Raw genomic sequence first — 12,190 nt, 5'->3', positions numbered from 1 at the left:
TAATTCAATACTTTTCAAGGGTATGCGTCTGCGTCGATTATATTTGGTTGGACACACTGTTCCGAAATTATATGTTGGTAACTCTGATTAATAATTATCTAGCTGCAAATATTAATAATCTAATTTTTTTCATATATATATTCGTAATGTTTAAATATAGATTCGACATTAAGAATAAAATATTTGCCGATGCCTGAAGACGCTATATGTATATTTTTTCCTGGTATAGACTTTAAATATATCTTTCCTTGCTTATATTAAAATATAAATAAAAATTAGGGGCATAAAATTGTTTAAAAAATATACTATGTCTTTAGGAATCGTTAATAAATACTGTTAACTTTCGTGGTACGTAATAAAAGGATAAATGTAGACACCAAAATACAACACATAAATTATTTATTTTTAATAGATTTTTTGGAAATACATCTTTTTCCCTTTTGGCTTACAATACAACTTTCCGTTGGCAATGAAACTTGCCTAATTTACTATACATCCTAGGTCAAAGCTACATTTTTTAGATAGATTAACGTTATGTAAAAAACAAACAACAATACCAAAAAATCTAGAAGCCTCCACTATTTTCATTTTCACTAATAAGGTTGTTTTTTGTTTCCATTTTTCTCTATTTAATAGAATCAGCAGAAGCACTGTTATATTTATATTTTTCTCGTTATCTCTCTCATAATTTATATTACTTTAAACTAAATGATTTCAGGTTTACCACCATTAACAGTCATTCGGTTAGTACTAACAAGGACCCTGCGACACGATCAGTACATCTCGAAAGACGCGGTAAGGCATCGAGAAAAAAGAAATACTGAGTAAACAATACTTAAATATTAATACTGGAAAGAAGCCTTTTAAATAAAAAGGACTACATTGCACGATTCAGGACTTTTTAAAATTCTCACAGCCTCGACAAATTAAAGCAAAAGAAAAAAACAACAAAACGAAATTACGTTACCCATTTTCTCCTGATAATGTTTCTTTTGTCTCGAAACGCGAACCACAATCGAAATATATTGATCAGAACGGTTTTTTATATTAAATTTTAGAGTTCTAAACACTAAGCAGTATATTTTATTTACCTAATCTAAGCTTCACATGAATAAATATCTAAATATTACATAATTCAATATTTATTCTTTAACAATACAATACATTTCTTCGAAACGTATTTTAGAATGTATCTATTTCTTTCATCATTTTCTAGTTGCATCCGTTATTTCTTAAAGTCAAATGATTTTATGCTGAACTGACTTTTGTTAGACTGTAGTTTGTTATGTTACACTCATTTATATTCCTCACTCTTCAATCACCCAAGGGCAATGCACTGAAAGAACCTTGCCTACCTAAAAAAAACACCAATCTCTATCAAATATTAGTTCGTTCTTTCAATGCATCCGTGATACATAAAGTTTACAATAAACTATATATAGATTATTAATAGGAAGAAAAATATAATCTTTGGTAAATTAATTTCAGAAAAAAAAAACACAATTCAGCTAAGCTTCAAATAGATCTGTTGAAGGTACTTGCAACAGTTACCATTAAAGAACAATAACATAAAATTTATTTAGAATTGCACATTTTATCACAATACAATTAAACATATATATACTATGACTTAATTATCTAGTTTCTTCTTTTCTTGTAATGAGAATACCTTACATTATAATAAGACGCATATCCTCAGCAATAACACTTGTTTTTGATGACCGAATCTCGCGCCCCCTAGCAATCTGATTAAATTGCGATCGGTTGATCATCAATAACTGGTGTCATCGTTGAATGCAAATCAAACACGTAATTTTCACTTTACACATTCACGATCTGCGTTAATTATAATTAGAATTAGGTAATGTGTGCGTATAATGTTCGTGTTACTACCACGAACTAGTGTTTGTTTTATTCTTTTTTATAACAATATTTATATATTGGCCAAATTAAAGTAGCTAACAATCTAAAAATAAATAAATAAAATAGAAACTAGGAAGGGTCCAAGCAGGATCGATTATTATTCCATATCAAGCCTGCTTGGATCGGTCGGATTATTTTGTGGCACTCGAACGATAAATAAAAATAAGTCTTTGTCTATGCTAATGAAAATAAATAAATAAATAAATAAAACGAAAATAAAGTTACCGTTAAACATTTAAATATAGCTAACAGTATATGGACCTATACAAGTTGCTTTTCTTGCAGATTTGCTCTTCTCTCATAATATTTACATAGGCCATATGTTAATGACTAGATCATCAAGGCTTGATGACGAATACGAGCCGAAACCAAACAATTAAATATAACGCATCTGGTGCATGTTCAGGGACTACACGAGGACGCTCGACGCGAGTTTTGTGTCCCACTGATCGCCAGTCACTGGGCATGCTATAAAAATCTATTGATAGTCTTAAGATATTTAATATGTACAAATATTCAAAAAACACCAACTAGAATCTTTCGAAAAGAAACGAAAAAATATACACAACATATCCCACGACATCCTCTAAAAAACATGGCTTTTCAATAGTTTCTTTTTAAAGTAAATTATTTTAATATCAATGGACACATCTCTGTATATTACTCTTTGGGACATCCTGCATATAAAGATTAAACTTAAATAACCTTACTAAATGTCTATAGAAGACCTCAATGGCAGAGCTGGCAATATCTCTTGTATGTTAAACAAATTGAAACCCAGAAATACATATAACTACAACTACTTAGTAGCTTTTTAGTGGTTAAACAATTTTACACTTTATCCATCAACAATGTAATAATATTGTTGTAAAGTACATTTTCAAGTAAAAAATATATAGTGTTTTTTGTATAAGAAAATGGGTTATTTATGTATAGTTTTCTATTTTAATTTTTTTTATAGTGGGACACTTGTTAAAATGCATTAACTTATGTTGGAAACTGTCTTTTCATGACCTACAAATGTTTCCTATATCTCATACAGAACATTAAAATAATCTTAACTTATTACACCTGTTACTTCGACCTATTGCTATTAAAATATTTGGAAGAGTTGCTGGTAAAAATACCCCACTATATTACAAAACTATAAGTCTTTTATCCGCAAATATTTCTATAAAGTCAAAAATAGAGTGCTTTTTAAAATAGATAATTATATACATGGTATATTATTATATAAAAGAAAGTTATATAATGGGTAACATCCATAGTAATATCTTCATTCCAGGTTAAAGGTTCTCTAAAATGATACATTTTCGAACTTATCAAATGTTACAGTATGATAATTGTATGCCGAAAGCATCCCACTATATAAGAAAAATATTTTTGCGCATTATCGATGCGAACTATTGATCTTGTATATTGTTTGAAACTCAAAGAACTGCCAACAATTAAATAAATATTTAGTTAAACTTTGAATTAAACAACATAGATAATCTAATTTAATAAATATTCTACTTATTTTACCTGTTACTTTCGCAGATATGCATAGAATAAAAGCTCACGGTTTTCATTTTCTTCTATTTGTTATCCTGTCAAGTTTTAATAAATGCATCTTTATTTTAAAGAAGGAAACTGAAGTTCGCCCAGTCGATCGACGCTTCCTTATTCGAAAAATCTAAATAAACTCTGTATCAAAAAACAACACACATCCATCGAGTGTTAAAGCTTTAGCGACGGATAACCTTCCTCGACAGGCTCGGTTATCGAACCTGGTGAGGACAAACAAGTCGACGTATGTGGATGGATTGAGGTGATTCTTACTCCATCACCATCCGTGAAGGGCTGAAATCTCTGTTGATGATGGAGAATCCACGGAATTCCTCCTGGTTGATGGACTGAAGCACTTCGTTGCTGACCGGGGTCAGGTTTGGTTCTTCTCGAGTGAATTCGGCATCGAAATTGGCCACATCCTTTCTGCTGCGCTGTTATTGTTAATGGGGAAATATTTTAGATCGAACCATCGGGTGTTTTTCTATAGAACTACTTACAATTCTCGGCCTGAATGGTGGTTTGACTTTCCTATTCTCCAAAGCGTTCCAGTCCATGTCTTTAAAAAAAGCGTGAACTAGAATAGCTGCCTCACAACCTTGATTTACTACACATCCTAAGCGCCGGTTCGGATTTTTTGTCATGAAACCTTTTAGTATGCTTACCTGAGATAAAAATGTATTAATCAATAACTGCTATCCAACTTTCAAGTGCAATGAAATCATTAATAATAAAAATAATTTAACTTACGGCTTCTTTACTCAACCATACAGGATACAAAACATCATCATGTAAGATAGATTCAAACAGATCATCTTCATTATCTGCCTCAAATGGTGGCTGACCTGCCATCATTTCATACATTAACACCCCTAAAGCCCACCAGTCCACACTTGCACCATATTCTAATTCCTGCAAATTTATTACACGTAAATTATAAGAAACGCCATAAATCTTTTAAAAAATGTACCTGTAATATTTCAGGAGCTATATAATCTGGTGTGCCACAAAAGGTGGTCGTGGTAACGCCGTCAAATATACCCTCTTTGCACATACCAAAATCAGCCAATTTACAATGACCTTCTGCATCTAACAGGATGTTGTCTAATTTTAGATCTCTGTATATCACACCATTTCTATGTAAGAATTGAAGAGCTAACGTAACTTCAGCAGCATAGAACCTGAAAATATATCATATTATTTTGTCTCATAAATAATAATTCAATTTTAAATGTTTGAAAAAGTAATCCATTAATATAAGTTACTTAAAATTAGGCAATTTTAAAGGTGTACAGAAATATGGCTATATCTTGCTTACTAGATCAGTTTGAGAAGTGGCACTTGTTTATTAAATTTACTAAAGATTAATAAGAAGTGAATTAACCAATTTATTGATTGATTGTGACTAAATCTGGAAAACATTGGACCAAGGGTTGTCATGCATCTACCATATAATCAATCCATCTATTTATTTAAGAGGTTAACATTACTTCTAAGAACATTTTTATTATTTTGAAATGTTGGAGAAATATTTAGATTATGTAATTTTGAACAAATTTATGGTGATTTAACGTGGATAAATACTTAAAATGTGGGTTATTTGTTCACCTATGTATTAAGACTGATGGTTGAATTGTAATATATTGTTCTTTATACACTTACTTACCTAGCTCTGGGTTCGTCAAATTTTTTAGCTCTTTGAATTTGGAACATTAAGTCACCACCATTTACATACTCCATAACAAAGAACAGACGATCTTTTGTCTGAAAGCATGAATGTAGTGCAGTTAGGAAAGGGTGTTTAGCCGCCAGTGTTAAAATTCGCTTTTCTGTCATGGTGCAATCAACGTCATCATCTTGAATTATTACATCTTTCTTTAAAACCTTGACAGCGTAAACTTCATCGCTTCCTTTCTTCTCTGCTAACATCACTTTTCCAAAACTGCCTTTGCCCAACACTTTGATGAAGCTGAAGTCGCACAAACCAATTGTATTTTTGTTGCCAATTTCCTCTTGCATATCACTTTCTGTATAAAAAATGTAAAAATTATAGGGAAAAAGAACCAGTAATATTAAGTGACCTACCGCTGTTTGCCATCTTTTCCTCCATTAGTTTGGACAATTTCTCGTCTATACTGGCCTCGCTAGCCGATCCAGAATTTTCACCTCCTTCGGGAGGAGCACCATTTCCTGACCCCGGTACTAATTTGCTTCTTCTTGGTGTTTTACTATCTGGTGATACTCCTATAAAATAAGTAAGCATTTAAAACCAAATTAAAATAATGTTAAAACACCCCTTCTTTATATCATTTCATTATGTATATTACAGGTTAATGCGGAATAATAGATTATATCGACGTTATTTAAATATTTTATAACAATTACCTCGTGTGTATATTTTTATAACATTATCTACCTAACAATAATAATTTTAAAAATAATGCTACTAGAAAACCCAGTATATCAAATAAATATGCCTTACATATAAAGCAAATAAATATAACAGATCATAATGCATATTAAAAGCAACATAAATAAGCAACATTATATAGCAAAGGTGTAACACCAATAAAAACTATTCAAATATTTTATGAACGTTGTTTTTTTAATACTTTATTAATTAAGGCAATATCTTTCAGCCAAATAAATCATTGTAAAATAATACAAATCGCCAAAAAATTGAATTAGCTTCAATTACATTTCTATTTTGAAGATTTCTTAATAGTTGTCGATTAAATTATTATGAAATAGCAAAAAATAAAGATAAAATAATAGTAACAAAAATCAAGACATACCAAGCAAAAAAACAGACAAAGGCACAGGTTCTGGCAAAGGTTCTGGTTTACCTATAGCGCTCAGTATCTCCGCCATTTGCTTGGTGTTGATACCACAGTTGTTGGCGACATTCTTCTGACAGCGTTTGTGCACGTTCAGCGAACATGCCTCGCATTGTAGCCCTTGCTTGATCAACCCGTAAAGCAAGGAGCCGCAATGATCACAGAACGTGAAACGCTTGTAATTGTGAACGACGAAACGATGAGGTATATTCACGTTGAAGCCCGTTCCTTGGGTAGTTGGCTAGATATAACAAAAAAATCGTTTACCTATCGTAGGTCATCATTCTAAAGTCCTTAAAATATTGTAACCACACCGTTAATTATATTATTTCTGCGAATTCATAGCTGTAAGTTGATTTAATACATTTCACGTTCTTTAGGAGTTATTATTAGTACCAGGAATTAATGGTTATCAATTCGCTTTAAGGGGTATTTACCGCCCCTCTAGTACATCTTTTACAACTCTTGTAGGTGTAGTTATTATGCAAAACTCGCTATACATCAATCATTCACCACTTTTTATGCAACAGTTCATTTAAATTCTTCAGTCGTTGTGGGATGTACTTTAGTTTAAGTAGCTTCTCCTACACATCTCATCTCCATGTCTCTTGTCGAATGAATCTTGTGTCTTGCAGATAAATAATAAATAAAACTCTAATAATGGCCTTAAAACTGCGAATTTTACAGTGGAGACCATCGTTAAGCTTCACAATATTAAAATTGTGGCAACCAATAACAGTTAATTCCTGATTCTAAATAACGTGAGGTTAACGAGTAAGGTAATTGGATTTGACGGGTGTCAAAATGTCAGAGAAAGATAAAGATGAAGAGAAAGCTGGCGAAGAAGGCGAAGGAAAAGAGAGATATCCTTATGGCGAATACGAGGGAGGCAAGGACGATCAATTAGATCGTCATGGATTTGGCAGCGCTCTTCTTCCCAACGGAGATATATACGAAGGAGAATATTATCATGGGAGGAGGCACGGAAAAGGTACAGAACCCTTCAATGCTATCCTCAAATGATAACCTTTTCTACACTCAGGCCTGTACTGCTTTAAAAATGGTGCTAGATATCGAGGTATGTGGAGGAAGGGGCTTAAACACGGACAAGGAGAATTCTTGTATCCAGATGGATCAAAGTATGTGGGGAATTGGAGAAAGGACCTGAAGCATGGACAGGGTGTTTACAATTACGTTAATGGAGATACCTATGACGGTGCCTGGTATAAAGGTCTCAGACATGGACTGGGTACCTACACATATAAATCTGTAAATGTTACTCATTATGGAATCTGGCAAAATGGAAGAATGACAGGATCAGGGATCTTAAATTACCCCTACTATCGGTATTTCCTAAATCATGATTTGTTAAATTCATGCTATTTTTTTCTAAATTCAGATACCATGGCAGTTTTGAAAAGAACCTGCCTAAAGGAAAAGGATGCTTTACTTTCGATGGTAAATATATGCAACACGGGTTTTACATAAACATAAGAGATCCTGCATTTGATTATGTGGGAGCTGATGAGTTAAAAGTGGAAGGGGCCACAGACACCAAAACAGCCGACTTGATAACTCCTATTGGAATAGGTTAGGGTGGACTACATAATATATATTAACAACGTACCTTATCACTAACTTTTAGTACCGATATGGCGAGCTAAAGATACTACAGAATACAAAACAGAACTATTACCACCAGAACCAGTTCCATTAAAAGTAAAAGATTCTGAGGAATCTTTACTGGATATCATTAAATATCTACAGGCACAATATGAAGAAGGCAAACCAGGCGATGAGGAAGAACATAGAACTGTTCCATCTCCAGTACCCCAGGATTTAGTAGTTGATATAGCCGATTTAGATATAAATAATTTATAATACTTTCTAATATACCCTTGAATTAACACAACATACCTCCTCTTTCATACCAGGGCATTTTGTTAGCACCAAACGGTGACATCTTTTATGAACAACACAGGTGCAAACTGTAAAAGAAGAGTTCAAGATTATTTACTTTAACATTATTTTGTGGAAAAAAAGGAGATTCAAACACCGCGTTATGCGTAGAATGAAAATGTGAAAGTTTTGAAAAAGTATATATACATTGCATATTCAAAAGTTTTGCAATTGTACTTTACAACTTTTCATACCAAAGAGAAGCAAAACTTTTGAACATTTTCTGTCATAAACAGTAGTGAAACAAATATGGTAATCATTTTATTATTAGTGACTAAATAAACTGTTAATTATTTGCTAGATCATCTGTTTACTTTTATGATGTGTGAAATTGGGTTTTGTTGAATCTAAAATTTTAAAACTCAGAGGTAATGATGAAGTCTTCTGAAAGAATGACAGGAATGACAATAAAGCAATAATCCTTTAAAAAAAATACAAAGATGATTTCTAAGTTTCTATAGCATTATCAAAAGGAAACCAATAACCCAGTGGGTTATTTATATATGTTTGGATTTGATATGGTCTGATACATCCAATTTTGTGTAAGACAATAAAATAATTCCATGTTACTTTGATCCACTACTGTATTTCATATACAATTAACATATTGTGGAAAAATAAATTTGAGGTATTAACTTACAAAAAAATTAAAAAGCGAAAAGAGCCATGCCAGTGTATGGTATGCTGCAAATAAAAAAATAAAAATATTTATAAATATAACTTAAGTTAGAATGTGTAAGGATAGATGGTAGAATAAGAATTCATGCAGATGTGATGGAAACCTTAACCAAAATTAAGAGAAAGCTCATGATAACAGCTTTTCATTATTAAACAAAATACTAGTGAAAGCTTGATTAGTGAATTCATGCTGTTCATTGTTGTGACATACCTTGACACTGATAGCCCTGCTTGCCTAAACCCCTGTAAAGGAAAAGTTATATCATAAATGCACGGTACTTGTTTAAGAAAAGCAACAAAAGAACAAGGAAGCGATAGAACTGTGCGTGTTTTAAAGCAATTGCAAGTTAAATATTTTTCACTTCAGTTTTCAACTTCAAATGGTCTGGAGAAGTGAAACTAGTACAAATATTCCCTTTAATTGATAACATCTTAAAAATCACACTAAATTGTACAGATTTACCACAAACAGGAATATACAAATAATTAATGAAGGAAACTTTATACAATTATGAACTTACTTAGACCATAGGTTAAACAATAATCGTACATATTATATATACTTTGACCTTCCTCAATACTTACATATTAACCAAATGCTACTCACCAAATAAATTCTCTACAGTGGGAACAAAAAGTTGGCTGTCTTAAAAATGTAGCCATAAATTTGTGACCATTAACCTGATGAACTCGACGCCGCATAGCCCCGCGACGTCTATTGAAGCCCTGGCGCTCTTTGAATTCTCTTGGCTTTCCCACATATTCTGAGAAGAAAATTAAATCGCCGTCAGATAGGTAATTCCGCGCTGAAAAACATACACTTACCGTTTGGCGTATGTTTTAAATCAATTTTGACATGTAATCTGCCTTTAGGTTCTAAGTTAATCTGAAAGCATAAAAATTGTTGTCAGGATTGAGACATCGTATATAGGATTAATATTATATCCAGTATGGCTTTATTTTTGTTAAAACATACGGGATATAATTGTGTCTGAAAAAAAAAAGAATTTTCTTTCTCATCCTAGTAATTTAATTCAATTTAGTTAATTTAAATACCAAAATTGATTTGAATTATGGTATTATATCATATCCGTTACTTTATCAGTAGTATATTTATCAACCACATATAATTCTTCCGACTTTATAGTACCATATAGGCTGTTCTATTCATAAATTGTTTGGTGTCTTATTTAAATAACGGAACTTTTAAATTAGAATAGTTTAAAATTGTTGCCTATCTAGTGTTAAAGAATCAAGAAAACCTTGTCGGTATTTTAAAAAATTCCGCTGTTCTGATGAGTTCAAGTTGATGTTACAACGAACTAAATTCTATAACGAACTAATTATATATTAACATAAATTTAAAGGTATTGTATATGAGTAGGATAAGGATTTCTTTTAACACAGACAATATAGGACAATATAAAGATGGGTATATTGATTGAAAGAAGAAATAAACAAACCTGTAGCTCAATATAATGGAAATATATTTATTTTTCAATTGTTAACGGATACGTTGAAAATTGATATTTGAAAACGACGTATTTATTTGTGGTTTAAAACACAATAATGTACATATTTAAATAAAATATGTTATTGCACTTTTCGAACAAAATGGCAAAAGTGATTAAGTTTGGTGAAAATTATGGAGACATGTGTTCATTGGCCATACAGAAATTTTATTTACGAAATCCCAGATTATGTTTGATGTTTATTGATCTTGAGATGTTAAAACAATAATAAAACAAAGTAATTTTGTTATGGCTTAATGTTTTTGCAAATGACCTTCCCTAACGATGGATGACACATTTGTATATATATATATATATATATAACGATGGATGACACATTTGTATATATATATATATATATATATATATATATATATACATGTACACAAATGTGTCATCCATCGTTAGGGACGTCTGTGTATGGATACCAAGGATTTATATACACTTACCCAAAAATCTGTTTCATCCTTCTCTCTGGCAAGAAGATCCTCGAAAGGAATACTGCAATTTGCGACGAATACGTCCGGTGGTATAGCCGCATCATGAAACACTGTCAGCGTAAGGGTTTTGGCGTTTTCGACACTGTGTTCGAATACTTCATTCCAGACAGGGTCGAATGTCTTCGGTTTAGTGGTGGACTGTGCGAACTGTACATCGTCCACATCGATGGTCACGTAAGGGTCCAGCAGCTGTTCGTCCGCCTTGCCGAAAGCGTGCCTCTTCGAACAGTCGGTTGGTCGCAGACCCTGGGCCTCGCATAATTTCACTCGTATGGTTCCCGTGAACATGGCACCCGGTACACGACAAACACACAACGATCGCTATTTAATACACCACGCCCGACACTAAACCAAATTATTAGCTACATAGGTGGACGACAGTGGAAACAAATCCAGAAAATAGACCAGCTCGTTTGACAGCCATGAAGGTCGACCTGCTCGGCTGCTCTCGATACCCTCCCCGTCGCTCCCACAGGCACCGGCCCTGCGTACTGGACGCCGTCGTGACACACATTCGGGATATCGGGATACGTCGGTTGCGCGCCCTTTGTGTCTAGGTGGCTCTGGATGACGTTCAACTAGAATCGTTAATGTTTCCTGTCGAAATTTTTAACGGCGCTTTAAAGTTTCAGTTGCTAATCTTTTTATACGTCTAAAGCAGCGATAAACAAATCATGTAATTCACTATTTAGTCAGAATAACTTTAAAAGATTTAAATGACCTAGAAAATTTAATGAAAAGTAACGAAAAATAGCAGCATATATTTCATTCGCTGTTGTCAAATTGTATATTAACTTCGTGCTTAGGCAACTAAATGTTACACACAATAATATACTAATTATAAATAATAATTTCTTTATTTGATGTCCACTATAAGATGTAAGAATAAAAAGAGTATATGATGATTGATAAAAAAAAATTCTTGAATTATCATAAAAACTGTTTTTATTTCATTTAATTATACTTATATAAATATACTGCATTTATAACCGTATATCACTGTAGACCAATAAAATAAAAACATGGTATAAAATAGATATAAAAAATAAAAAATTATTTACCATATAAAGATTTATTCGGGATATATGCAACCAGTGAGTTAGCTATATTTTTACTTAATATAACTTGTCTAATTTAGTAAGAATTAGTTTGTAATTAATTTATAATTAGACTTGGTTTTTTAATATGTTAAAAATATTAGGATTATTTACAAAATTAAATCTGAAAGTTCAGC

The 12,190-nt window shown here is 32.2% G+C and overlaps 2 protein-coding genes across 3 annotated transcripts; one reads left to right on the top strand and one right to left on the bottom strand.

Moving 5' to 3' along the window:
• Nucleotides 1-382: 382 nt before the first annotated feature.
• LOC143195358 (protein kinase C) lies at nucleotides 383-11,679 on the bottom strand. Of its 2 annotated transcripts, none has more exons than XM_076402416.1 (12): nucleotides 10,906-11,679; nucleotides 9,771-9,831; nucleotides 9,553-9,709; nucleotides 9,157-9,188; nucleotides 8,226-8,296; nucleotides 6,267-6,549; nucleotides 5,557-5,715; nucleotides 5,138-5,498; nucleotides 4,442-4,652; nucleotides 4,222-4,383; nucleotides 3,972-4,136; nucleotides 383-3,905 (listed from the first exon to the last, which is right to left on the bottom strand). In XM_076402416.1, the coding sequence occupies exons 1-12, from the start codon at nucleotides 11,242-11,244 to the stop codon at nucleotides 3,741-3,743; spliced, it is 2,166 nt and encodes a 721-aa protein (XP_076258531.1). In that variant the 5' UTR covers nucleotides 11,245-11,679; the 3' UTR covers nucleotides 383-3,740. The 2 variants fall into 2 exon arrangements, with proteins under 2 accessions (XP_076258531.1, XP_076258532.1); XM_076402417.1 differs by having other exon boundaries at nucleotides 6,318-6,549.
• Rsph1 (Radial spoke head protein 1) lies at nucleotides 7,001-8,296 on the top strand. The gene is made up of 4 exons (XM_076402420.1): nucleotides 7,001-7,299; nucleotides 7,351-7,654; nucleotides 7,708-7,898; nucleotides 7,954-8,296. Exons 1-4 carry the CDS (start codon nucleotides 7,113-7,115, stop codon nucleotides 8,187-8,189), a joined length of 918 nt encoding a protein of 305 aa, XP_076258535.1. The 5' UTR covers nucleotides 7,001-7,112; the 3' UTR covers nucleotides 8,190-8,296.
• Nucleotides 11,680-12,190: the final 511 nt, after the last annotated feature.

Source organism: Rhynchophorus ferrugineus, unplaced genomic scaffold (genome assembly GCF_030347505.1).
Source record: "Rhynchophorus ferrugineus isolate W39M unplaced genomic scaffold, kcgeb_rfMv2 rfM4, whole genome shotgun sequence".
In the NCBI taxonomy this organism is placed as follows: domain Eukaryota; kingdom Metazoa; phylum Arthropoda; class Insecta; order Coleoptera; family Curculionidae; genus Rhynchophorus; species Rhynchophorus ferrugineus.
The sequence above is the reverse complement of the archived record's forward strand: the minus strand, read 5'-3'. Positions and strand labels throughout refer to the sequence as shown.